General features: G+C 50.1%; 7 protein-coding genes across 7 annotated transcripts; 3 read left to right on the forward strand and 4 right to left on the reverse strand.

Annotated features, from left to right (window-relative positions):
• Positions 1 to 279: 279 nt before the first annotated feature.
• On the reverse strand, positions 280 to 3,959 carry BO95DRAFT_442058 (SacI domain protein). The gene is made up of 3 exons (XM_025586336.1): positions 3,555 to 3,959; positions 2,639 to 3,378; positions 280 to 2,579 (listed from the first exon to the last, which is right to left on the reverse strand). Exons 1-3 carry the CDS (start codon positions 3,763 to 3,765, stop codon positions 660 to 662), a joined length of 2,871 nt encoding a protein of 956 aa, XP_025443062.1. The 5' UTR covers positions 3,766 to 3,959; the 3' UTR covers positions 280 to 659.
• Positions 3,960 to 4,620: 661 nt separating this feature from the next.
• Positions 4,621 to 6,530, reverse strand: BO95DRAFT_103413 (DUF803 domain membrane protein). The gene is made up of 8 exons (XM_025580330.1): positions 6,348 to 6,530; positions 6,228 to 6,271; positions 6,150 to 6,175; positions 5,959 to 6,049; positions 5,806 to 5,896; positions 5,588 to 5,748; positions 5,237 to 5,528; positions 4,621 to 5,175 (listed from the first exon to the last, which is right to left on the reverse strand). The coding sequence occupies exons 1-8, from the start codon at positions 6,359 to 6,361 to the stop codon at positions 4,692 to 4,694; spliced, it is 1,203 nt and encodes a 400-aa protein (XP_025443063.1). The 5' UTR covers positions 6,362 to 6,530; the 3' UTR covers positions 4,621 to 4,691.
• Positions 6,531 to 8,784: 2,254 nt separating this feature from the next.
• BO95DRAFT_452536 (uncharacterized protein) lies at positions 8,785 to 11,541 on the reverse strand (the record flags this gene model as incomplete). The annotated part of the gene is made up of 2 exons (XM_025588154.1): positions 8,785 to 10,182; positions 10,237 to 11,541. The coding sequence occupies 2 exons, from the start codon at positions 11,539 to 11,541 to the stop codon at positions 8,785 to 8,787; spliced, it is 2,703 nt and encodes a 900-aa protein (XP_025443064.1).
• Positions 11,542 to 11,995: 454 nt separating this feature from the next.
• BO95DRAFT_431151 (coatomer subunit delta) lies at positions 11,996 to 13,763 on the forward strand (the record flags this gene model as incomplete). Its single annotated transcript, XM_025584995.1, has 4 exons — positions 11,996 to 11,998; positions 12,063 to 12,506; positions 12,560 to 12,756; positions 12,851 to 13,763. The coding sequence occupies 4 exons, from the start codon at positions 11,996 to 11,998 to the stop codon at positions 13,761 to 13,763; spliced, it is 1,557 nt and encodes a 518-aa protein (XP_025443065.1).
• Positions 13,764 to 16,084: 2,321 nt separating this feature from the next.
• On the forward strand, positions 16,085 to 18,728 carry BO95DRAFT_452538 (CeGAL family transcription factor; the record flags this gene model as incomplete). Its single annotated transcript, XM_025588155.1, has 4 exons — positions 16,085 to 16,281; positions 16,349 to 16,460; positions 16,522 to 17,273; positions 17,339 to 18,728. 4 exons carry the CDS (start codon positions 16,085 to 16,087, stop codon positions 18,726 to 18,728), a joined length of 2,451 nt encoding a protein of 816 aa, XP_025443066.1.
• A 650-nt stretch (positions 18,729 to 19,378) lies between these two features.
• On the forward strand, positions 19,379 to 21,822 carry BO95DRAFT_387550 (uncharacterized protein). The gene is made up of 2 exons (XM_025583527.1): positions 19,379 to 20,584; positions 20,658 to 21,822. The coding sequence occupies exons 1-2, from the start codon at positions 19,672 to 19,674 to the stop codon at positions 21,557 to 21,559; spliced, it is 1,815 nt and encodes a 604-aa protein (XP_025443067.1). The 5' UTR covers positions 19,379 to 19,671; the 3' UTR covers positions 21,560 to 21,822.
• A 723-nt stretch (positions 21,823 to 22,545) lies between these two features.
• Positions 22,546 to 23,904, reverse strand: BO95DRAFT_462922 (uncharacterized protein; the record flags this gene model as incomplete). The annotated part of the gene is made up of 1 exon (XM_025588949.1): positions 22,546 to 23,904. The coding sequence occupies one exon, from the start codon at positions 23,902 to 23,904 to the stop codon at positions 22,546 to 22,548; it is 1,359 nt and encodes a 452-aa protein (XP_025443068.1).
• Positions 23,905 to 27,430: the final 3,526 nt, after the last annotated feature.

Genomic DNA, 27,430 nt, shown 5'->3' on the forward strand with positions numbered 1-27,430 from the left:
GATAGACAATAAAGGCACAGTTCATAAGAAGGCTACAATGACCAAACCATCCTTTTTCTCGAGGCGGATAAATGGGTGGTGGTCACCCTGTACCGTACTGTACTATTCTCTACGATCACTAGTTGCCTGAGCGGTCATGGTACAGCACAGTAAAAACCGGTATCTTATCTCTGGCATGGCCTGGCTCTCTGATATCGACGTTCTTGCATTTATTTCCTCTTCAACTTTATCTGAGGTGTGATAAGTTAATACCGCACTGAATTTTATCATAATAACTTAAGTGGCTCTCTTCTGGTCTATATGCCACTATTTTCCATGGTTGAATGATTGAAAAGTGTGCGCACGTGCATCCTCAGCACATGCATGGACGCCCGCTTAATATAGTCGACAGATCGACCCTCGTGCGTCTCTTTGCGTGGTCAGGGAGATACATGCAATAATATGAGGTTGAACCGTTGCGGACCATCATGATCAGAATCCCATTGAGAACCGGGCTGGAGTCTTCGAAGGACATGAGCTGAACTCTTGCTGCCAAACAGAAATCAAATACCCGCAATGCCTGACATGTATAACTTCCTTCTGTCAACACCAAAAGATCGCAGTATTCAATCTAACTCCGCTCGCTTGCTTCGAGATAAGCCGGAAACAAAATGCAACCCTCATGCCCAGACCAGTTTCTTAATGTCATACACCAGATGTTCCAGGTATCCAGTGCGTTTCTTCGCTTCCTCCAACGAGATAATGTCCGAGGAATCAATCAGGGATCGCTGTTTGCCATCTTCAGGAGGGCCGTGCCGGTCGCTTGCCGTCACGGCCCGCTCGATTTCCTCGCAGATGCTTCGAACCCAGTCCGAAGGGCTGACACTGCTAGTCCCCATGACCTGTGGAAGGGCTTTGAATGCAACCAGGCGGGTGGCCGCGTGCGGGGCGCCTTTGAACCACGAGTACATGCTCCACTCACTGCTCGGGCGCGCATTACTGTCGAGACTCGTGGAAGGCACCTGGCTCTGCAGAGACCGTGTATTGACCCTCAATGCGTTCTTGTCGCCTTCGCGATATTCCACCACCAACCCGACATTGCTGCGCTCATCAGTCTGAGCCTCCGTCAAGATAGAGGTTACATAGGTTCCATAATTGATTCTGGTCACTGAGCATAAATCAATCCGCTCGTAGGACAACACTTTGTCCGTGTTCCAGTCGAACCGGCAGCTATACAGAGCAACGTCCGTGAGAAGAAGGACGGCCTCTTCAAATGGCATGGTCCGGAGCGTGTTCGGCTGTCGGGGGGTCAGCAGTGTCCAGCCTCCGAGGAACTCCTCAGATTGATCGCTGATGACGATCTTGCAACTGGTATCAATGGCATTCTGCCGAAGCTTATGCACGGAGATGCCTGGATCGGTTGTCTGCATCTCAAGTGCAAACTCCTGGAAGACATCGGTCGTGACGTTCCCCAGCAGGTAATCGATACAGGCCTGTGAAAAGTAATCGTTCACAATGTTGTTGTAGTAACGAGACAGGGTCAGCCCGAAGTCGTTCAACGCTCCTCGATAATTCCGCTTTCGAGTGCGGGTATAGTCTCCTTTCAAGGCAGCAGTGGAGGAGTACTGCTTAGAAATCGCATCGCCGTTGTCCGCCCAGAGGGTATTGAACCAGTGTGTCGAGGAATCGCGTCTCAAGTCGAGATCTATCCCTTCCTGCTTCAACTCCCGCTCTAAAGCCCACTGGCCAAAAGCACACTGCGCAACGCCCGTGCGATCGAGGCAGTCCATGCAATTAGTGCGCGTGATCCCGGACTGGCGCCGGAGAACGGTACCGTTTTGCACCATCGTATCGCCAAATTCGCCCAACGTTGATTCCAGCCGGTCGACCAGTCGGCTTACTTTTTCAAACTTCATCCCTCGGCATTCATTATGGAAGTCAAACCACTCCATGTTGAGCGGCGCACCATCAATGCCGCCTGATTCATTCAAGAACCGAGCAAATTTCTCGTATTGCTCCCCGAGCTTCAATTCACCAGCTTGTTTATCTATGAGGGATACTGCTTGAACGTTGCCGTACCTCCGACTCAGATTTCGGAAATGCCTGTCAAAGGCGAGCTGGTTCGTCTCTGTGGAATGATGCAGCACGGGGACTGGCTTGAATGCATACGGGGACTGAGAGAAGTATAGCGGGATTGAGCCTCGCACTTGTAGGAACGAGTAGACATTGCGTGTCGGCTTCCAGTCAGACGTCGAGAGAATCTGTTCTGTTTCAACAAAGTTGGCGGTATTACCATTATCATCCACGCCACGGCGGAGATATCGCAAGCCTGGTCGCTTCACCGACCGTCGAGAAATTAGAGTGACGAGAAAATCGCGCTTCTCCTCATCGGTCTTGACGGTATCTGCCTCCTGTTTATCGCCCAGAATCCGGCCATCGACCTGTTGCTCGTCTGATTTACCTGATTCTGATGATGAAGGCTTCGGAGTTGCCCCGACCGTGAATTCTCGTTGACCTACGAACCCTTGCATCAATGGCAGAGCAAAGCCGTGAGCATCGGCTGTGATGAAGGGCGCAAGCAGATTTCTATTCCAGAAATACTGGACATGGTCGATTAGCCACTAAACGCGCCCCATAGCTTGTAAGACCGCGTACTCACCATATCATCGACCAATCTGTGAAGTGGGAGGTGGGTGGTCAGCGAGGGCTCCTGCACACTAAGGTTCCTGGTAAGGTCGTAATCGTAGGCAAAGAAAAAATTGCGCGATGAGAAAATCATCTCCGTGTAACGCAGCAGCTTGGGCAGCAACTCGACCGTAGGATCCGAACCGAACGGCTCCGCGAGACTCTTCGACGAAGCATCATCACCTCGAGGCACTGGGGTTGCCTCGCCGTCCTCTTTGACCTTGGCGATTGTAGGGGAAGACTCTGCCGTGCTTTCCCTGAGATCTCCCATGGGCGCTTCGGTAGATTCCTGGTTGGTTGTGCCGAGTCCGGGCAGGCCCAGTGTCTTCCTGGAGAGCCAGTTCGCCGCGAACCGTCCGAAGCGAACCTTCTTTCCGATCACATCTTCAGCGATGCTGCCAACGCTGCGTGTCCGGGAGTAAGAGACCTCCTGTTCGGGAGAAGCCGGCGCAGTGCCGACTTCAGTATCGCCTCCCTCAGTCTCTGTATCAGATATCGTGGTTGAATCCTCGGAACCAGTCTCGGTGTGACTGTCCTCGCCCTGCAGCAGACTCTCCTTGGCCTGCGAGATTGCACGACTCGCGTCCGCCTGAGATGATGTTGGGATTACGGCGACATTGGTAATGGTATAGATTGGTTTGCCCTGGATCTGAGCCACTTGCTGGCGTTGAGTGATAGAGATGAGGAATGAATACGATGCAACGGATAGAAGCCCTTGGGTCGCAGAACGCAGCCATCAGTGAATGATCCCTTTGCATGGGCCAGAATATCAACTAGAACACGAGGAGAGAAGAGGAGCATGCGCGCGCAAAATACACATGATAAGATGAAACAGAATGGTCCACAGTCCATTCTAGAGTCTTGGCTAAATGGCGATATTCAACACATACCGACGAGACCGTGAATCTCTAGACCGGAGTCTCTCGTATCGTCAAGTCCCGAGGCGGAGCCAGGAAGTAATGTGATTTGGTTAGTCTTATAATCGATGCGAATAGCAGACGGCTCGTTATTTCCAGTATGCCGCAAGCCATTGCCTGTGGAGTGAAGGACAAGTCCATCAGCGGCCGCGACCACGATCAGCTTCCGAAGCAATCCAGGCATTTTGCCCACTTTTTTTCCCTCTCTCTCTCTTCTGCAAATCTCGCAACGAGAAACTTGGGGAATGTAGAATCACGATGAAACAACAAAGAGCGTCAGAAGTAGAAATGCAGCTTCACAATCTATAGACAGCGCACCCACCACATGGCCAGTAAAAGCTTTCCTGGTTGGAGGTGCTGGAGCGTGATGGTGGGATGTCTGTCTGTACCCAATATGGAGCTTAATCCCACCGCGCGACATCATCGATGGTCTTTTCCCCACCACCAGCCACTCCCGCTGGAAGGGAAAAAAAAGCAACCCCTACGTCACACTTTCCCGCTAGCCGGCTGGTAGCCATACTCATACTTCTCCCGACTAGGCGTTAACAACAAATACCGAAAAAAAATAAGAAAAGACGATCGAGATCAAGAAGTATAAGAGTTGATAAGGAATGTTTCGCTGCAAATAATAATTCTCCGCAATTCACATGGTCTATTAAAGAAAATCACCCGTGATCTTAGGCTCTATATACAATTCCGGGTCTGTGTAATTGCAGGTATTCGCGCCTGCGGTTCATACCATGGCAGATGATGAAAACAACAAAAACAGATAACAGTCCCATTCCACATACAAGTCATTCGGAGCATCTATTGCTCCTCATCTTCGCATCTTCTTCGCGTCGTCTTTGCGTCGGGAATCAGGTAAAAGTACAAAGCATCCAAAAACAGCCGCGACCATTCAGGAGCAAGGGAAGGTGGAGAAGGTGCGCCCGGGGCGGGAGGGAGGTAATAGCAAACCGAGGGGAATAACGTGAGAAGAAGATAAAAGCGTAAATGAAATAGTCTTGGTCATAAATAGGAGGCAGAAAGCAAGGAGGAGAATCTTGAAAGGATGAGAGCCAAAGAGAAAAAGAGGAAGGGGAAATGATCAAGTGTAAGCATCGTATCATACTATAGCGTGTCATGCTTATTGGGTCGCTGTGAGGTACGACTGAGCTCCTCGCTTCGTGCATAGGTAGGACCTGGCTCTCCGTCGCTCCCTTCATTCAGCTCTGATAACCCAAAGGCCTGGTTCTCGACGTCATACGCGCGGATCAGCCCTTCGCGGTCTCCATTCCCGTTCATATATGCGAAGCTCGAAGAACTTCGGCGATGTGGCTCGTTACTGCGCCGAGATTGCATAGACCGTCGCGTTTGAAAGCCAGCAATTCCATCTGTGGGAACGCCTTCATCGTCAAGCTTGTAATTCAGCATCTGTCGCCCATCTGGGTCATGTCGAGATAGGTTCAGGAGGTAAACGCCGGCAAATATAGTCAGGAAACCGCAGAGCAAAGAAATTGTGTTCACAGCATCGCTGGTGTTGAAACCTTTGAAGAGAATAAATGAAGCGCATAGCGTGGCAGTTGTAAACGTGACATAGTATAGCGGATTGACACTACAAGTACTCGTTGTTAGCGCATGCCCTAAGAGCTATAACCGATGTAAGCGTCACTTACATCGACGTGGAGAACTGATTAAGTGCTTTGTTGAAGTAATTCATCTGGGTCAAGATACAGAAGCCAGTGACAATCATGAACACATATGTCGATGCTTGAGTAAATTGGTTGTTCCCCCCTAAGGTCAGCTTCACCGCGATGCCAAATGCCTTGACAGACATGACTGAAACCGAGCCGACGGTGGAACAGATCGAGATGTAAATCAATGGATTCTTCTTGCCGTAGACGGGCGCAACTCGATAGATCATGACGGTGGAGAAAATCGCGACAGCGAGGCAGTAAACGAGAAATCCTGTGAGCGAGAACTGCGTCAGCCAGAACTAGGTAGATTGAGCTTTTATTGACACATACCTGGTTGCAGCGCATAGCTCAGAATCTCATCGATTCTTTCCACCGGTTTGTCTGGGGGCGCATGGAGAACAATTACCACTGAGCCAAGCAGGCACATGGCACATCCCAATTTGCCCAGAACGCCCAGTCTTTCCTTCAGGAAGTAGGAACCAAGGACAGCACTGCATAATGTTAGTCTCAGAGATATAGAATCCGCGATTCAAGACATCAAGCCGTACCCAATAAGGACACTCAGCGCACCCAAAGGCGTAACCAGGATGGCAGGCGCGAAAGCGTAAGCCGCAAAGTTGGCAATTTCTCCCATGGCCACTGTCGACTTCAGTCAGCTCTTCTCTTCGCAAGACTAGCATCATTATGACAGTATCGCTCACAAGTAATGACCCCACCCCACCAGATGGGACTTTTCAAATACGAGAAGCCTTCTCCTTCAAACCCATGTCTTTCCGAAGCTTGCATTAGACCCTATGGCGATCAATTAGCCGGTTGTCCTGGACAAAACCGTAGACGACGCGCGGACGGAAGTGTGATTGCTGGTGAACAACTTCATCGTGGTAGGACGAACCTTTTTCGTGATGACAAAACTCGTACCTGGGCGTTTGTTAGTCTCAGCCGCATGACTCGCATGGGTGACCGCTCGTACCGATTGCCATTGTTGACAGAATGGCCAGGATAAGGCCAACATATCTGTATATCACCGCCCGATCAGAAGACTGTCTCAGACAGTGGCCACCAGGCCTTCAGTAACGTGAGGAGAGCATACTTATCGGAGATCATATTGACAATAGCCGAGGAGCTGGTTGCTCCCTCAAGATGTGAAAGCCAATGCTTGTTCCTATTATTTTGAGGTTGTCGGCGGATGTATGATGCCGAGTCGAAAATGAATGGAGGAGGAGTGAATGCACAATGGGGGAGGCTGAAGTGGATGCTGGGTCGGGCTCGGTGGACGGCTACCTCAGCCAAGCATTCGGAGTGCGCCAACAATGACCGACAAGAGTTAAGAAGCACAACAAGAGCGCAAAGAATGGAAGTCAAAATGAAGGAGACAGAAACCACAACCAGTGGCAGAAAGGAGTGAGTAAGCTAAACCACAGTAAGATGCAGCAGCCTTGGGGATGCGACCGATGGCTCTTTTTGGGGTCGAGAACTCCTGCGATCGGTCGGAGAAGAGAGCTGGTTGTTTGGTGATCCCAGAGGCTGGCTGCCTGCGCTCGTGCGGTGGGGTTTTTCCCCTTCAAAACGGATCCGGCCCGGATCTGGACGCGCGTTACTAGTGAGTACGTAGGTGCAAGCGAGTGAAGTGACTGGCGACAACAAGTCTCCTAATCTTATTTTGCACAGAAATCTACTCCGTAGGCACGAAGTACTGTAGGCACTAGAATGGTAGTATTGGTGGTATTTGGCAACTGGTACCTGGGAGTTGTAGTGGGATGGTAGAAAGGAGGCTCACAAAAGAGGTGTTGGAGAGAATTGATGTGAGTGGTTTGAAGATCGGAGATGCAGCCGTGTCCTCGGTTGCCAAAAGAGCGATTTAATAATTAGGTAGTACCTACCTAGTACCTAATTATTGTGAGCGAGTAGGTGGTACCTAGTAGTATTGTTACAGTAGGTACGGGGTACTACGGAGTACTTCTACTGGTGGTGGTGACGCCCTTCCCACCAAAGATAGACCTTACATAAGCCGTCCCACCAAATGAAATAAACCTTACTGCGAAGAGCTAAAAGACATTGAATGTAATGCTAGAAAATGAACAAATAGTTGTAGTAATCGGCTATGTTGAGTATGTCTTGTACTGTACAGATATAGTACTGTATATAATGTGCTAATGCAGGAGTATAAATACACATACATACCATGCTCATCGACCAAGATGCTGGCAGAAATCAAATACTTCTACGGAGTAGATAGGCAGCAGGCCGGGGCCAATGTTCACTACGTACTGTATGTACCCGCTCACAAGTCCAGGCTGGAATGTGAAGGAAACGAACCCAGGGTGCGGAAGGGCAACGGTGGCCATTCCATTTCACCCTGATCCAATCAAGGACTGCCAGCCACAGTCTGGCCCCCCCTTGTTGAGGCTGGTTTCAGTACGTGATCAGCGTCTTGAAACAAAGGGTGCCTAAGAATAGGCGAAATTCTCGCTTGGAACGCCATAATTTCTGGTTCTACTCCGTACCTACCACTGATACCTGATTCACTTTCCTGCCCCCAAAGTGGTGTGATACTATGGTACAGATATTCCCTGTTGCACACCCGTATCGCAGTCGTCCCTTAGATTAGACACAAAACAATGGCATTGTAGCTAGAAGCCGACCAGATCCAATTACACTTCTCTTCACTGCACGAGCTAGAATTGTCGGACAATTTATTCAGGGAGCGGAGAGGAAGGAATTATTGAGATAATTATTCCCAAGGTTGAAGGAAGTAGGGATCAACCTCCTACAAGCCAAGTCAACTGGCTCCTACTAGTAACAGAGGTTCAAGGTGTATTGAGTTCAACAGCTAAAGGAATTAAGTGTAGTCAAGACAACTGAAAATGTTTGGCCTCAATTCATCGCTAAGGATAAGAACACAAGAAGCGTAGATGAGCCTCCAGTTCAAATAGTACCAGCTTTTAAGATCCACCCGGGGAGATGCGCAAGGTTATTAGGCCATCACGCGAGCGTTGAAGCTTATCTAGAAGGGGTATTACAGCACAACACCGGTTGCAACACACAATGGAAGGAGAAAGATGTAACCCCAGACGCCAGACAAATTGCCGACCCAGGTGGTATCGCAGAAACCAAGAGCGACGAAGAAGCACAAGGGTGAAAACAAATACAAACCTGGTTTTACAGCCCGGGCCAGGGATAACCCGAGCGGTAGCATACTTGGAAATATACTCCTTGCAAAGAGGGAGAGAGAAAAGGCGAAGTGACATCTTGAGAGATACGTACCTGATCGAGTGATATCGCGAGAAGCCGATTGGTCTGTACTCGCAGGTCTTCTAGCGGCATAAAGGGCTAGTGTTTGGTGAAGCTCACTGGCTACCTCCTATCCGTTCAACAGATATGGAGCCTAAGATCAGCACAGCTCGCTGGAGTGGTTAGAGTGAAAAGGTGAGAAATGCCCAGAATCGGCGACGAAGCGCGCGGTGAAGAGGGTCGATAAGAGATATTCAGAGAAAATGGCGAGTGGGTAAGTGGGCAAGAAGTGGACTTTATGCGGATCGGGATCGTTTGGCGTCAGGCGAGGGCGTCTCAATCAACTCAACTTCATCTTCCGGTTCACGGTGTCGTTTGGTGGAGGGATAAATGTGCGCTTTCGAAGGAGCTTCATTCGCAATCGTGCCTGAATCTTCTTGAAGATCCAGATCAAGATAATCATCATCGAAATTCAAGTCATCCTCATTGTCATGACTGGCTGTCAGAAGCGGACTTTGCTTGGCTTCGTTATCGAAAGTTCCGAGATCTTCGAATTCATCTGCATGGGCGACTTCTTCGTCGTCGTTTTTGAGAACTTCGCTTGGCAAATTATCCACAACACCCGTCGAATCGTCTGCTGATTTCATAGTTGGATGAGCCTTGTTGTCCGTTTCGTCTTGGAAACTCTCGTCCAACTCAGCTTCTGTATCTTGGGGCGGAGTAGCAGCATCGTCATCATCACCATCATGCAATGCCGCACCATCAACATCGACATGATCTTGAGAGGCTGCAGTGGACTTCTTCTCATAGGTGTGAGAGTCTTCTCGTACACTGGAAACCTGTTCCTGATGAGTCTCTTGTGCCTCGAAGCCGGAAATAGCTTCGTAAGAACCGACAGGAGTTGCTTCGACAATTTCGCCCGGCTCGAATTGGTCAACTTCATCCAACGAGTCGATACCTTCAAGTTGAGTGTTTCCCTTCGAAAACGTTTCATCAAATTCCGTACCATCGAGGTCGTTATACTCATATTGAGTCTCAGCGGGCTGATGGTCTGTAACACTGGCGGACCCGCCACCTGCCTGCTGCTCATCTACACTCTCAGTCGGTGGTAGCTGGGCAACCGTGGCACTTGATTCGCTTTGCTCAGAATGGTATGATGCTTCATCCGGGTGTTGAGAGATAGCTGCGTGGCCTTCAGTCTCAACCTCAAACTCAGCTTCGCCGGCCTGATCAGCGAGGCCTTCTCTAGATGCATCGTCTTCGCGACCATTAGCTGGAATTTCAACTTCCGCTTGAGAATTATCTTCAATACCCTCTTCACCATGATGCTCTTCATGATCTTGTTGGTGATCAGAGACGTCTTGAAGAAGCTCTGTACCAACTTGTTTGTCATCCTCAGGTTTAGGGTAGTCTTCTTCTTGCGGCAAATCAGAGTAAGGTACCTCGTCAAGACCCTCATATAGTTCCGCGGAGACAGCTTCAGCCTCTGCGTAACTATCCCAGGCATGAATATCAGTAAGGCCCTTTCCTTCGTTGGCTACTGCGAGAAGATCAGAAAGCTCCGCAGCAAGTGTCAGTCGTGTGCTAAGTGAAAGATAAAGCGGCTCCGGCTCATCAATGCCCTCATTGTGGCATAGGCGCAAATAGAGGTCGACTACTTGAAATAGCGTGATCTTGTCCATATGCATAGAATCCTGATTGGTGTTTAGGTTAGCATCTGTGCAGTAAGAAGGGCAGGCCAAACAAACCTCTACAAGCTGAAGGTTCAAGGCATCAACATCCATAATGAGCACCTCCCTATCGCTGACATGCTCTCTGAGGACATTTCGACATGCTTCAAGGAGCTTTGCGAAAGAACCATATGCAAGACTTTCATCTTCCAGGAAAAATGTCTCTGAGGAATCACCCTCCCTAGGGGGGAACAGAGATATCTCGGTTTCCTGGTAATATACCTTAACTGGGTACAGAGCTTCATGTTCTGCCACCTCAACTGTTTGCTCGACCGGTTGCTGAGTATCCTGACCATACGCGGCATCGTTGTCTGTCTTTTCCATGCCCTGGGCCTCGATCGTTCCACCGTCTTGGCGTTCAACTTCTTCTTCATGCTGCCGTTCTACATCTTCGACCTCCTCTTCTTCCCGTGTTTCTCCTTCAGCCTTACTTTTAGAGAAGTCAGTCTTGTCGAGATGGTTTTTGTGTGCTTGAACCTGGGCCGATTGTGTAGCATTGTCGCCCTGTTCATCGGGTTGTGTGGGATCTGCAGTTCCATGTTCTGCTTCATTAGCGTCAACATAGCCTTCCTCGACCTCTCCATCTTCAAGATGATCTGCCGCAGGCTCTTGAAGATGCTCCGTTTCGGAGCGAGTCTCAGCATGGTGGCATGGGGAAACCTCAGCTTCCTGTTCGGCGTGATGCTCCGCTTCGGACACCTCTTGAGGCTCTCCTTGAGGCTCTTTCTGAGGTTCTCCTTGAGGCTCCCCTTGAGGCTCTCCTTGAGGCTCTCCTTGAGGCTCTCCTTGAGATTGCTCTTCAGGCTGCTCTTGAGAATCCTCGTGAAGTTCTTTGCGAGATTCCCTTTGTCCGTCTACAGCGGTGATACCATCGATTAGAGCTTGGTCCTGTTCCGTTGGTTCGTCAAGCTGTTCAAATGAAGGTTGGACTTCAACGTCAGTGACCGGAGCATCGATATCTTCGTCGTAGTCGTCTTCTAGCATCTCTGCTTCATAATCCCGATCGGACCCGTACTGCATTTCGATGTTGTATCCTTCGTCGGCGAAAGCGTCTTCCGCATCATCCATCGTCCGCTCCGCTATATCATCGGTCATATCTGCATCGCGAGCTCCCTCTAGGTCATGATCAACTGCGTTTGATGGCTCCGGAAAGTCGTCCGCTATCATCATGTCCTTATCTGTTGTCGAAGCCTGGTCTTCCATGATGTCGATATCGATGTCGAAATCGTCGACGTGTCCCTGATATGGAGATGCCATTTCCATTTTGTCCTCAGCCATAGTAGCCTCCATTGTGAAATAAGCCAGCGAAGAGGCAGCTGTCATGGCATGAAATAAGCCGAAGGTTGGGAGACGCGTGCAAAATTTGGCGTGGCGATGAAGGTACGCCTGACGAGCAGCCCAAGCGCAAACCGTATGACTGGCTTTGGCTACTAGACGAGGTATCCGCCGAACCTTCAGAGTCAGACCGGGGAGTCCGTCACTAAGAGAGTACTCAGCTCTGTCGACAGTGAGCAACAGAGCAATGAATCTGGGGTGAGTTGAGGATGTCCTACTACGGGGTTGCAAGCGGACGAAGCCTCTTGTGCTGCGGTAAGCGAGGGGGTAGCGCGGGCGCACGGGCCAACGGGGACAAAGAGAACAGCAAGCGACTCCGACCTCCGTGGCTTCGACGTCTAGACACGCCTAACAAGAACACTCGTCATCTGCACTTCCCGGAGCAGTTTGTTGAAGGTCTCGCAGTCAATTTGTGCCGAACAGTGAATTGTCAATCTACAAAATGGTAACTTTTCATTAGCATGAGTCAATTTGACCCAGCCTCCACTGCTAACCTGGCACAACACTAGGTCGTCCTCGCAGCGTCGATATGCACCCGCGGGGGCAAGGCAGTCCTTTCGCGTCAATTCAGAGAAATCGCTCGTTCCAGAATTGAAGCTCTCCTCGCATCCTTCCCTAAGCTAGCTGACTCTGGAACACAACATACGACCGTGGAGCAAGATAATGTCCGCTTCGTCTACCAGCCCCTGGATGAGCTATACATTGTTCTGATCACAAACCGCCAATCCAATATTCTGCAAGATATCGACAGCCTTCACCTTTTCGCCCAAGTCACCACCAGTATCTGTAAGAGCTTGGATGAAAGAGAGATTGTGCGCAATGCGTTCGAATTGCTCAGTGCGTACGACGAGCTGGTGACGCTAGGATACAGAGAGAATCTATCACTTTCTCAGATCAAGACCTTTCTGGAGATGGAGAGTCACGAGGAGAGAATTCAGGAGATCATTGAGCGGGTACGACTCAGCAAAATGGCTTCGAGACGACGGTTGCTAACTTTCCCTGTCAGAACAAAGAATTGGAGGCCAGCGAGGAGCGCAAGAGGAAGGCCAAGCAGCTGGAAATGCAACGAAAGGAGGCCGCCCGGAGCGGTCGTTCTATGGCGCCTCGGACTCCATCTTACCCTGTGTATACGCCTCCATCCCGCCCTGCTGTGCCCGAAACATATGACACCTACGAGGCAGAGAAGAAGAAGACCTTCGCTAAGTATGTCATATACTTCCCTTCCCACCCTAACCGACCCCTTGTATTTCACGCCCCAATTCATATCGCTGCTGACACTTCCGGCTCCCATCGGTAGACCATTACCTGTCCGTGGCAAGGGTATGCAGCTCGGCAAGAAGTCGAAAACTACTGATATCTACGAGAAAGTCCGTGGTGACTTGGGCCCCGAGGCAGAGGAGGCCACCCCACTGGTGACCCCGCAGGCATCGACTCCCGTTGCCGACACAGTGTCTTCTGCTCGGGCGTCGCTGTCTGGCGATCGTGAACCCGTTCATGTGACAATTGCCGAAACTATCTCCGCTACACTTACCCGGGAAGGAGCCCTTAGATCGTTTGAAGTCAAGGGTGATTTACAGCTTCGCATTACCGATCCCTCTTTCACCAAAGTCAGACTCGACCTCCTTGCAATCCCCACGCATGGCGCGCAGTTCCGCACCCATCCAAATGTTGACAAGGCTGTTTTCACAAATGACTCCGCTATCCAGCTGAAAGATATCACTAAGCGATTCCCAGCCAACAACTCGATTGGTGTTTTGCGCTGGCGTGTCGCTAGCTCTGGGTCTGACAACGCTGAAATACTTCCTATCACTTTTACCGTGTGGGTCAACAAGGGCTCTGATTCGACTACAGTCACGGTTGAGTACGAACTCACTGGCTCTGACACCCTCCGGGACGTTGTTGTTACCATCCCCTATCAGACGGCCGAGCCCGCGGTGTCTAGCTTCGACGCGGTGTATGAAGTATCTGGCGACAGTCTTGACTGGAACATTGGCACGGTGGATGAGAGCAACGCATCCGGAAGCTTTGAGTTCGAGTCGAGTGGTGATGGCGATGAAAATGAATTCTTCCCAATGAGCGTACGCTTCTCCAAGACCAGCCCTTTTGTGGAAGTCGATGTCAACGAGGTCTCTCTCTTGGAGATGGAAGGAGAGAGCACCGCGTTCACCAAGGATATCAAGTGTGTTGCGGAAGGATTTGTTATTGAGTGATCTTTCTACTTCAGTCGGGTGTATAGAGTATTAATGACGTTCGGACTTGCCCTTATTTTCTATTCTTAAGAGACTTTGCAATATTTCTGCTTGCTTTTCTTCTAACCAGGGTTTCTTTCTTCTCAATTCTGCAATTCAAGCCTGACTTTTGAATCATACCACTCATATCACTCGCACCTTACCAGACTGTTCCGGATGCTCAAACCCGTCTACGTGTCAAGGCTGGATAGAAGCCACTCTACCAGGTCTAGGGCTGGCTGAGGACTAGGCTCGGCGATTGCTGTGTGTCTCGACCATGGATAGATGCAGCGAACGTTATTGCTCGACAAACTCTGGGTTCATGAAGATCATCGGAGACGCATTGTAGTAACATCTCCGCTTCTCTGTGGGTGTGTGCTGAAGTCACCAATTACCTGCCCACCGAACCTGATGAGCTGGCTATAAGTTCCAGCCAAACCAGGCAAGTCAGATGTGATCCACAAGCAGCGGAAGTTTAAATGACCTTTCTTCGATCGGCTTTGCCTGACTCCGTTTCAGGTACTATGCAGGTTTTCTCGTTGAAACCCGGTAAACACCTGAGCTTCTGAAGCACTCCCGTGACTATTAACTCCGTCATTTCACAGACTTGAGCCATGGAAGATCAAATAAATTAGCCAAGCATGAGGTCAGGATGCTTTCGGTAAGGTCGAAACAGCTTTCTGAATGGCCATCTTTGACTCAGGGATCCACCCAGCGTGCCATGACAAACACAGTCACTGCATAAGGTTGTGGGCAACTTCCATGGAGACTGAGGCCACTGTACCTAGGTGCGCTCATGGGAAACTTGAAGGTTAAATGCCTAGCTTCAATAGTGTCAGGCAACAAGTAATTAAGCGTCCAGCGGCTCATGGCTCATCAGTGAGTTGTGGCGAGATATAGATCACGCATGAAGAGAGAATGTTCACTGCAACCTAAAATCTGGCTCCTGGGAGACTTTTTCTCATCCGCCATTTCAATGGATTTGTGACTCAAAATCTTTGGTGGAGAACAATACGTTTCCCCAGCGATCCCAGTGCAGTCTGCTGCCTGTGTGTAAGTAAGTGGAATGATTCACAAAGCTTTAGCAGGCTAACGTCGGAGATCACATGCTAATAGACAGATACAATTACTTGACCGTCTCCATAAGCATATGAGTTCAGAAATGGTTGAGAGAGTTTCCATTAGGCTACTAGACCGCTCCAACCCATGGTTCGCTTCCTATACTTCGGGTGCGCGCTTCTTCTCATGGCCGAGAAAACAGCGATGTTTGTATTCCACCTCTGCTCTCAAGGAAGATGGAGACTCGGTCTCGCCCAGCTCATCTTCATTTGTCAGAGGTTGATATTCCCCTCAATGCCAATGCACGCAAGAGTCTAAGAGTCTACCAACAGTGGAAGGGGATGGCAGGGTTACATTTTACGATTAAACCCCGCATAAGCTATCTCACCAGAACCGATGCTGGAGAGTTTACCGGCGGTGAGCCAACTCAGGATTCAAGAGGTGTGTGTGTACCTTTCTTTTCTGGCTCATTTCACATGTTGGTTCTGGGTCCGCTACAGCCAGACCACAGATGGGCGCTTGACGAGCTTTGAATCATAAGGAGTCGAATTAGGTAATACCAGATAGAAGATACTGCACGGTGAGGCGGCCAGTCCAGGGTCGAGACACATCTCAGACAAACTACATACAGAATTGGGTTACGCATCCACCGAGTCATGAGAGAGGTATTTATCCCATTTTCACTCTTTCACTCTCTTTTTCCGCAGAATAAACTCAGTGGAAATCAGTCAGGAACACTCATCCAAGACTTCTCCACCCTCCGCCCCCTCCTCTCCATTGACGCTGAATTCAAATCCAAAACGTTCTCCAACCACGGCAGTGCCTTCCATTTGTAAGTCTCCTCCGACTCAAGGGGTCAGGGTCGACCAGATGACATCAACATGAGCCACAATCTTCTTCTCAAGGCGTACCAAAGTATAAGATTCATGGATAATATAGAACCCATCCCTATCGATACCACAATCGACAAACCTGATCATCAACATGCAGGTTCTTCTCTTCTCACAACCTCACGTATCCCCATGATGCAGATATCCAACTGGACAACTCAATCAGCGTCAGCGTTGTTTCAAGTCGCTGCGCCTGAAGCAAAAGGGCACAGCCATGGAGTAAGCTAATAATGACACCCAACTCAATGCACTCATTTCGAACATGCTAAAACTTTTCCTCTTTCGCTTTGGCTCCAGGATAACCCGATCCCCCCTCTGCTAAGGCCCAGTAGGGACCTTTCCGGTATCAGAAAGATGGCCATCCCGAGGTTAGCTGAAGGAAAAGAAGCAGTCCATTCCGCTCGGTCTCACCGTCGCCACGTAAGTCGAGCGTGCGAATCTTGTAGGCAGAGAAAGACAAAATGCACGGGAGACAGGTCAGGCTGCCGCAACTGCCGGGATGCCGGGATGATCTGTTGCTACACTGACGGAAAAAGAGAGAAGTCTAAAAGGTGCGTCAAACCTGAGCACTGAGCACACTCGGAGCCTGAGAATTGACGCTGATTGTCACGAATGAAGACAAATGGCCGGCTTGGAAACTAAGATCAATGCCTACAAAGACATTTTGCAAAGATTAAGCATTCGTTATCGCATGACTGAAGACCAGCTGATCGGACTCGCTCTGGCAGTGGTACGCTCAATGACCTCTTCTGTTTAATTTCTGCTTAGGGCCCTTGCTGATTCTCATCCAGGAAGACCCGTCCGATTGCGCCTCCTCCCATGACGATTCTGCGACTCCGAACACCGAGGCCCGGAGGCAGTTGTCGGTATCCGAAGCCATTACACCTTTGTTTTCAGGGTTTGAGAACAACCTAGATCGCATAGAGGAGGATTTAAATCGGGACGAGGCTTCGCAAGCGACTGGTTTTGTCGGCCAGAGCTCAGAGATCTCTTGGCTACAGACTCTGGCCAGAGAACTGGAACTTGGCTATGATCATGGATACTTCAGTGGGAAGGGACCATCCCCAGCAATAGCAGCAGCCCACCACAATCGCTGCATCTCATTTCCGAACTACCATTTAGACGCCATGGAGATCCCTATATATGACAACGTGGATCCATATTCCTGCCCCGCCAAGGATGTTGCAACGAAGCTTTACAAGACATACCTTGATTGGGTTCACCCCTCGTTTCCGATTATCGGTACTACCCCTTTTGGGACACAATTCCAGGCTTTCTTCACAAACTCATCCTTACGCCCTGGGTCCCTACGCCCTGGGAATCGCTGGCTAGCAATACTCAACCTGATCTTCGCCCTTGCTACTAAGTACGCGCATTTATCCGAGGCTGAATGGCAAATGGATAAGGACGCTCATCTTGTGTACTTTCTCAAGGCCAAAGCTTTGGGTCTAGATCATCAGCTACTGACTTTCCCTGATCTACAGCAGCTGCAGGTTGAAGGACTAACTGCTTTGTATATGCTGACGCTAGGCCATGTGAACCGGTCCGTGTGCTCAATCCATCCATGCTCTGTTCTACTGCTCACACACAGCTAACAATGTATGTCAGCGCTTGGGCATTTTGTGGAAGCGCGATCCGCGGGTCTCTAGGCCTTGGGTTGCATCTACGCCATCTTGGAGACAGCACATCCAATACTTCAAGAGAAATCAGATGCCGTGTATGGTGGGCTCTATATACGCTTGATCTTCGGCTCAGTGTGATGACTGGGAGACCCTCTTTTATCCCCGACAGCCTGTGTACGACACCTCTGCCCCTTCCATTCGATGAGCAAGACTTTGGGAGGGAAGATGTGATGCGGCAGCTTAGGCGCTCGATTGACGGTAGCCCCTGTCCGACGGAAGTGCTGTCAACGGACCAGTCGGATTTGAATGCAATGAGCACGGTGGCCGAAAAGCTGGATTCAGAAGAGGATAGATTCTCACCCTGCGGGTCCTTGTACTTTGTTCATTTGGTGCAACTAACCATGATTGCAAAAGAATCCCTAACCAAGATCTACACCCCGAGCACAGTTCGATCTCCTTGGCAAAGCATTGAGTTCGCCATACACAGCCTCACACATAAACTTGACACATGGCTAAACAATCTCCCCAACGAGTACGATTTCACCCGCACCCAGTCATCGCATGTATCGCTGGAAACGTCAAATCAGAGGCTTAGTCTGGCTCTATTGTTTTACAGCACCAGAATGGGCATCACACGACCATGTCTTCGTCGTGTAGAGTCCTTTAGCGAAGGGGACAAGATGCAAGAGTTCAGTCAGGAAATTGCTGCGGAGTGCGTTGAATCAGCTTGTCACATGTTAAGACTGTTCCCAGAAGAGCTGAAAGCTGCAACGCTATATACAGCGTCACCTTGGTGGTGCTTATTGCATTACTTGATGCAAGCAACGGCGGTACTCGCTCTTGAGCTCGCCTTTCAAGCTCAGCATGTACCGGATAAAGCGCCGATGGTTTCGAAAGCTCTTAATAAAGCGTATGAGTGGCTGTCTTTGATGTCAAGGACACAAAAGACTCCGGAAAGAGCCCGCAGACTCTGTGATCGGCTTTTGCGCCAACTCAAACAACGGGAGGACATCAAAGTCTCTGAGTCTCCTTCTGTCCAGTTGACCAGTCTCGAGTCGCCTGCAGATACACCCCCCATCTCACATCCGATTAGAACAACAAGAGAAAGCTCGGCGGACTCAGACAGTCCACCTCTTGGGACGAAATTGGACTATCAGCAATCACCGGCCTTATTGACCGGCGATATTCATTACCCGTCCCCACACCTCCTGGGAGCGGCAGACGACCTTCCAATTCAAAGTGAGAGCACATTGGAAATTCCGAGCAATTACGATGAGTTCTTTCCTTACGACACAAGTACTGGTCAGCTCACGGGCTCCTTCTTCCCTACAGAGTATGGAATGGATGTGGAACCGAGTAATCTCTACCACTTTTGACAATCCACTCGAGTATTCAACATCAGTGCAAGGCACAAACTCAGAGTGGGGGACTTCTGATAGGCATGCTTGAAGACTGTCCCATCAGCACAATCCTTATCCTTATTCATTCATCAGCATCATAAAGGTGGAAACTGTGTGTGTCTGTGCGCAAGCCGATCATTTCTAATTGGAAATGATACAAATCAATCTTTAGCGACTTTTCAGACTAGGTGAGGTAATTCTATCAAAGGCTGTCACCATGCAGGGCGAGGTCCATGGTGACTAACTACATCTCCGAGTTGGGGTTGAAAGCTCTTCTACTTACCGAGAATAAGCATCATCATCATCAAAGAGAGTCTGCAAGGCTATACATGTAAGAGGTAGATAGGTCTTATCGTAGCTGGGCATCAATATTTCGATCCCCGTGCCTATATTCAAGCCTCGACCTATGCACTGTGGCAATAAAGTTTTCAGGCCCATGACAGTAGCAGACGTGGTGAGTATAAGATGTTACTTTTTCTTCTTGCGAGTATCGATGCTCCCATTGTTAATAAGTCATGGTGCCTGCTTAGTAATTCGGATACATAAGTTAGTTAACCAATCCCACTCATATAATAGCGGAGCTTGTTCATGTCCTTTCGCATTCATCACATTTTGCTTCTTGATAACAAACATTATTGGTTTTGCAGCTGTCCAGTGACATGAGCTATGAGCTATAGCTTCTGATGGAGTCTGTCTCTTGTTGTACAGTTACTAATATTTTTACATAGCATCCTGTGTTGTCGGTTAATATTGATAGCACTACTACCTCTAACCGGCTTTACAACTATCTGCTTCTACCGCAGATAAAAAGCACACTCGCTTTGATGACCCGTGAGATCCACAACAAGATTGGCTTGGAAGGAGACTTCCATTGTAAAACACTTTTCAGGCTGTGGTACCGAGCACGCAGTTCATTGGCATGGATCTGAATGACTCCTCCGCCTCGGTTGAGGCATCCACACGATATGCTCCAGATAACCCGTCGCTGCAAAACTCCAGGAGAGTCAAACAGCCTCTTGATGGATCTTCGGGTACTCTCCTGGAGCATAATGATCCTCTGCCCTCCAATCGGAGCTCTTCGGGCATCAAGGTCATCCTTTCAACGGGGGACATAACCATTGAGCACCTGGACCCCGAAACAGTGGCTGCCTCTCCATCCAGAGCTGTGGTCCATCGTTGGCGAGTGTCCAGCAGTGATATCATGCGCAGCAGCCCCTACTTTAGGGCTCTCTTGGATCCGCACAAGTTCGCGGAGGGCAAGAGCCTGATGCACCAAAAGATCCAAACCCAGCAACTGGCCTCCGAATCTGCGGTTGGGAGCCTAGACCCTCCCGATAGCGAGCAGGCCTGGAACACGGATGAATTACCGGTTGTTCAACTTCCAAGCGATCATTTTTCCTCGCGTCTCGGAACGGATGTCATTGAGCTCTTTCTCGAGGTTCTGTCCTACGACTCATATGATGACGACCAACAGCGGGCGTTTGACGCCAGACTCAGAGTGCAGCCTGTGTCCCTTGTCTCGAGATTGGTGGAACTAGCCGATGCTTTCAACTCACCACAGGCCGTTCAGAAAGCTCTGACACAGTCAGGTTATGCTTTTGGCAAGGGAAAGGTCCCTCTCACCAAGTTCGATGCAGCCTCTCTGTTGAAGCTGCCCGAGGATCGGATCCGCCAGACAATATTCGTGGCTCGATTCCTCAATGAGTACGCCATTGTTCAGGTGTACACCCATACCCTCGTCGTGATGGGGTCGAGATATTGGTCGAATGGCGTCGTTGAAGCTCCTGGAAATCCCACGTTTCCCTGGCGATATCTCGCTGGAGGAATAGAAGGTCAGACATCAACATCTAAACAAGCACATAGCTTGTCCAAGAAGCAAATCACGTTACTGATCGACAGATCCAGAGGAACTTTACTTTCGCCGACAATGCGTCCTCAACACGATAACCGACCTGCAAGCCCACTTCCTCCGTGCCTACGGAGCTCTCGAAGACGCGACAGACGACGCCTACCCTTCCGCCGCAGCAACAACAACATCCACATCTGCAGCCACGACAACCACGACAACAACCCCCCAACCCAGACCCCCGTTCTCCCTGCCTGCCACCTCTACCACCATTCACCCCCGCCACTTCCAATGCCGCTACGGCTTCGCCAACTCCAGCGCCTGCGACGTCTTCCATCTAGGCCAAATGACGCGCTTCTTCGCCTTACGCACCAAGACCATCTTCCTCGGCTCCACTCTCATTGACGACCCGGATTTTCTTCTCCCGCTGGATGATGAAGACCACGATAACGAAGAAGCTGATGACGATGATGCGAACCTCGCAGCCGATCACCCACCAACTCCCATCCCACAACAACAACAACACCAAACAAATATAGCCACACTCCTCGCCTCCCTCAAACAGTGCCCGGACTACCAGATCGACACCAACCACACGGGCTGCGGCATCCGTCGCCGCTTCCTGCCGCCCCTGGACTGCATCGAGCGATTCGTCGGCGACGCCCGCGGCCTGCTGGGCGTAAATCCAGCGCCACCGTCATCGTCATCGACATCAACCTCCTCCTCGCAGGGTAGTGGCTGGGCCGCGACGACGCGGTGGACCGTGACTCCCGGGTCGTGGGCGAACCGGTCCCGCCCGCGCGCGTTGGTGCTAGATGTGCATTTGTCGCGGATCAATGCCATTCCCGTGCTGGCGCGTGGCGGTGGGAGGAAGGTCGAGCGAGGGGTCCGGGTGGGCAGTTCGCAGGAGGAGAATGCGAGGTTGCTGTTTACGGCGCGGAGGAGGAATTGGGAGACTTGACTTCTTCTTTCGCCCTCGAGTTCTGCTCCCCACTTCTCCGCTTGATATACTCGGCGACGACAAACGGTTATCTCTGTGGGGTTCATGGTTTGGACTGTGGAATTTGGGTTATGTTTTAATAGAACGATTGCGGGAAAGGAAAGGGATGTTGGCGACTTGCGCCTGCCCACTTTTGGGATATATGGTTGGGGGATCACGTCTTGGATAGGTGTACCTCAATGCACTACTAAGTTGGGACACAAGGCAGGGACCCTGCAACGATGTATATACTCCTGGAATAGAAGCTGAGAAACCAAAGTTAGAGAATCAATAACATAATAACATGAATATCTGAAGCAGGCAGACTAGCAGCACAGACCAAGAATTGCCCAGATCCAATGCGCCGGTCTCGCCCTTTCTCTGTGCGCTGAGATACATATAAATCTACTTCTCTTGAGTGTTCAACTTTTTGATTGAGGTCCTTCAAGGAATAGCTTTTGTGGGCATTGCGCCAGACCACCCAAATGACGACCAAATTTGACGTCTGGTCGGCCTGTTAGCCGACCAAGTCAATCACCTGCCCGCCAAACACTACCAATGATCCCTGATCTCGCAGAAGCTAAGTCTCACCTTGATCCTGATCCTACATATGCCGATTTTGTACCGACATCCACAAGATTGATAGTACATCTTATTCGTCTATTGTAACATGTGACTGATTTCGGATAGATAGGTCTGATAGATAGGTGATTATGCTTCTGGTAATGTGCCACAGGATAAATGCAAAGGAAAGACCGGTAACAGCATGATTTTCAGGGCGCTCAACTCCATAATCCATAGGTGCGATAGTGATGCCAACAAGAGAAGTGATGGTGGTAATGTATGTATAAGGACGAGAAGTGAAGGAAAGGTAGATTATTTGGTAAATGTCCAGGAGAAAGATATGTGAAGTGGAACACGGAATTGGTAATGAAAATTGTGGAAACAGCATGGTGGAGTGTACGCCCTCAAGGCAGAACAACCAAAGGAATGTGCAATATTTGGTAGCTCTTATCTGTATCTGCCTTCAGCTGCAGGTTGCCACGTTCCTGGGCGGTTGTTTCGCGAAGCTGCAGTGCTTTACCAGTGATCTGAAACAATTTGGAGGCTAGCGGGTTGAGGGAGTCCAAAGGGAGTGGTGGTTCAGGCATGGGAATGCCATTCTGCTGGTGCTCTTCTTCTTCGTCTTCGTCAACCTCATCCAGCCCCTGACCACTCACTACACTGAGGCGACGGGAGATAGGCGACACCAAAGCAAAATGAGGGACCGCTTCGTCATCATCTGACGAGTATGGACTCAGTTGCTGCTGCTCTTCACCGTAGCCGGAGACGCCCGCACCAAACAAGTCCTTTCTTTGAGAGACCAGGTGCCACGGCTCTCCACACACGAATCCAGCCACGAAATCTTGATTGGCGCGGGCAGCAGCCACGCAACTTTGGCGGTAATCATTGGTGAAGGAACTGGCCGTGGAGGATGGTAGACACAAGACTAACCCACGAGCCATGAGTGGTGGGGGCGGGAAGTCCTCAGGGATGGTCGCGGGGCTCAAGGACCGGAATTCAAAACCACGTCGCTCGTATTGCGGAGATTCCAAAGGTAGCTCGGTGGAGTCTTCGGTGTGTTGAGTGATGGTTTGAGTCAAGGAGATGGTGGAAGCTTTGCGAGGAGGAAGGTCGAGGCCGCTAGTGTTGTCAACGGCGTACTCGGAGAGGTGCTGCGATGTCGCATTTGCGTCATGGTCGCTGAAAGAGTGATGGTTGGCGTTATTGTCTGCTGTGATTTCGGTACGAATGGTCTGAGCTGCATCTGCTACTGCCTCGCGGGCGGCCGCCTTCAAAGTGGGAATCAGAATGTCGGCTTCCTGGTTATACACAGCCACGCCGGAGGCCCACGCTGTCGAAAGGCCAGCCCACGAGGCCGGCTTGATGATACCCTTCGTATACTTCTTGCGAATCATATCAACAGTCTCATTCCGCACCTCTCTCGTTTCTGCTTTCTGTCCACCAACAATGTCCACTGTGGAATTTAAGATCCGACCGCCCTCCCAGATCAGGAAGCCATGTCTCCTCGCTAGGGCAACCAATTGGCGAACCGTCTCCTCCGACCAGTCATCAATGATGTCTGCATAGACTTGTAGAATAGCAATATGCGGGCCAACTAAAGTGGCTAGGTGCAGGAGAGTGTCGGTGTTGGTGACGGTATGCGAAGGCGAGACGCAGACGGGAAGTCCGTAAGGCAGATATGACTTAGATTTGACCAAGGTCTCCAGATAGGCGACGATCCGATTGCCCGGATATGAAGGAGAATCCAGCGACGAGTCCATCATTGCTGGTGAGCACTGTTGCAGAGGAGTTTGGAGGGAGAGAAGAAAGGTGTTTTGGTTGTGTTGTACTGTACGAGAAGGGGAAGTGACGGTGTGGATATGATATATAGACAGCACACAACAGAAGAGACGGATAGATCAACCGTCAACAGACAGTCAGTCAGTCAGTCACAAGTAAATCAATTGGGTCGTACAGGAGGGCGGAGACGGGGTAAGAAAGAGAATGAAGGGGAGGAGAAGGAGGAGGAGGGGAGGGGAGGGGAGAGAATGACAGGACGGGGAGAAGAGGAGGAGGAGGAGGAATAGGTAAGGTTAAGTTGGTGGTGCCTTTGTTTTTTATTTTTTATTTTTCGCCTTGCCTTGAACTTTCAGTCAGGCTCAGGGAGCTGGGCCAACTTCCGGAGTCGTCGTAGCTTGGTTGTTCCCGTTGAGCTACGGAAGAAGAGCTTCGGGGCTAAAGTGACTCCAACCCACTCGAGTCCCTTGACTGGTCGACTTGGTCGAGACAAAATGATTGACAATCGAGTCCCATCCCCACTTGGCCTGCCAATGACCAGACTAGTAGTCACTCGACATGATCAGTCGACAGGGGTTGGGAAGGACCTTTTTTTGTTCGCTCTTGATTTTCTCTATTTTCTTTAATTTATTTGCTTTTTGTCCCTGGTCTGATCGGATAATGGCTCAGATCTCAAACCATTAACTTATGTTGTGGTGGTTGACAGAAACACAACAGCGCATCGGTAGGCAAAGGTACGACAAGAAGAAGATGAAAGAGACAGGGTGAAATTAAAGGCTGGACGGGCCATGCAGGAAGCCACAATCCCTCTCTCAGCTGCAGCCATGGATCTACTGCATGTACTTCGTACAGTATCTATGTACAGTACTATATACTATGTGCTATGTATACATGAATGGGTCAATGGATCAATGGGTGAATGGGTGAATGGGTGAATAAAGCCTGGAGGACTGGACTGAAGGAGTAGTACGTATGAATGGAGGAGGGGAGAGAGGGGAGAGAGGGGAGAAGTGGAGGATGGAGGGGAGAAAGAATGGAAAATGAGGGGATTGTCACCAGTCACCCCTCCGTACCGAGTACGTACTCGACTCGTACCTACAGTAGGTACCTCAGACTCAAGGCCCTTTTTTCCCGTTTGTCCGGTACCGGATGGTAGTAAGTTGGAGAGAAGCTTTCTTAGGTTTGGGCACCTGTGAAGATCCTAAAGAAGTACCGTACAGAGTGGTAGGTGAATTATACTAGTACCATGTCAAGTGTCACTTAATCACATTGAGATATTAGTATTGACTGATTTTTCTGAAGTCCTCTTTTTGACTTCTCAACCCTGATTCTCAAGTTAGCAATACACTACATAACTACAGTACACCTGTAGTCTAGCACATACGGTAAAGTGCAGTGGAGTCCTGCATTGCCCCATCATCACTGGGGGGGGGCCCAACCCGCTTTGTCGGAACGAGCGATCCGACTGGGTGGAAATAATAATGCGTCGCTACGATTTCCCATATCCAATCTCAATTTCTCTTCTCTCTCCAACCCCCAATACTTCAGGTTGCTTGTACTGACAACGGAGACCTACTGAGGCATCTGGACTCCCCCCCCCCCTACTCAGTAGGAGTCCTAGACTCCTCTTGGGCTTACTTTACCTTTTCCACTCATCGCTTGAGCCTGCAATCTCCCTCCAGCCTCTCTATCCTATATCATCACCCTCCACATCTCCCACACCACCCACCTCCTCTCATTTGCTCTCCGGGTGTCCCATGGACTGAATCCAACATCCCGCCCCATCGCCAACAATTTCCTTGGTTGAGCGTGAAGACTACTTGAGAAGTACCGTAGGACAATGATAGTCGATCGAAACTTGGTATCCACTGAGAAGACCTTACTCGGCCTACCCTACCTTGACATCCGGTCATCTGCGAGCAATTCTCTCTAGCTTCATCTTGGCGGTCGATCCTACCATACAACCCCGGGGAGCAGAGAGCCTCGTTCAAGTTGTCAACGAACAACCCATCATGACAGGGCAGGATCCATCTTTCCCGGAATCCAGGATTCCATGTCATACCCTTCCTGCTCCTCGACCTGGTAGAGCTCAGAGCCCCCAGTGCCCCATGATCCATCAACTGCCGGGATTCATTATGATGAGTCCTAGTGTCCTCGATCTGTCTGAGCGCTCTCTCTTCCAGTCAGACGCTTTGACATTTTCCAAGGCCATGGTGCAGGTTCCTGGACGAAACATGCATAGCCTTATAGATCCAACGCATGAAAGCGACCAGGATGCGCTCGCTCTATAGCCTAGTCCCTCGGCAATTTCGAACGCCTCAATATCGGATGGTTGACTAGCCTAATAATTCTGACGCCTAGTTCGTATGGTCCTTTCGTCGTCGGTCGGAAGCTGATGCTTACGGATACACTGGCCGAGACTGGTCCGGCGAACTGGGGCGAGGGGAGAGGCCTGTCGATCAGCCCATCTTCGGGATTGTTTCACGGATGCACCCCTACCCCCCCGTTCAAGGACGTAAGGATCAGGATAGTGAATTTCGCTGTTTGCTATCGCATTGCATCAAGCAGATAAACGACTTTCCGCGGGACAATATTCCGTATCTTCCATAGACTGTGTTACGCTACAGAGCTCGAGCGGTCGCTTCTTGTGCTCTGACCTCCGTAGGTACATGTAGTGTACTTTTTTGCGATCGCACCGCACCGTATCCGATAAGCTATAGGATCAGTCTAACGGTCCCAAATTAACACCACTCATTAGCTCCAGGTCATTCATACCGTTCGCTTTCGATGTTAATTTAGTTTCCGATGCTGTTCCGAATAAGGTAGATCATTGCTTCGTATTATTACATAGTACTATTTGAAAGGCGGGACCACTTGAAGACTAAACATTGAACAAGGAACATTGACTTTTGCTCTCCGCAATATGCACACTTTCAGGCCAGCTGCTAACTTATGTACAGCATTGTCTACGTAGACGGTAGTCGACGGCTGAGACGGCCCGCTGGCTGATGCTGGCTTAATGTTGTTGCCTCAGGCACAAGGATCAGGCTTAGAGCAGGGCACACTTCAGGGGCAGCGCCCGAAGGAGATTAGTGCCACCCTGCATTATTGTTCCCGACTTTGATTTGGGTCTGCCGGCGAGCGCTGGAATCTCCCTTCTCATACTCCGTTCCCTGTGAAAGAAACAAGAGCCAGTATCTTTCTTTCCAAATCCCGTCTTTCTCTACTCCGTTGCGATACGGTTCCGGTGTTGTATAGCTTTGTTGATTGCGTGGTTGTCGCCGCACTTGCCAGGACTCACCTTAAGGAATTTTTTCCCCCCCCGGAGTCTCGGACCCGTCGCCTTGGTCGATATTTTGACGCTCACGCCACTCACTTCACCGTCCTTTTATTATCGGCTCCCACCGCGATTCCCTGCTACTCGTCCAAAGGCATTCGTCGCATTTGCAGTGTCTGTGGTTACCCTTCCTCGCCCAATTGCAGCATCTTTGCCTCAGTCCTTTCGGGTATCAA

This window comes from Aspergillus brunneoviolaceus (assembly GCF_003184695.1).
Source record: "Aspergillus brunneoviolaceus CBS 621.78 unplaced genomic scaffold BO95scaffold_27, whole genome shotgun sequence".
Lineage (NCBI taxonomy): Eukaryota > Fungi > Ascomycota > Eurotiomycetes > Eurotiales > Aspergillaceae > Aspergillus > Aspergillus brunneoviolaceus.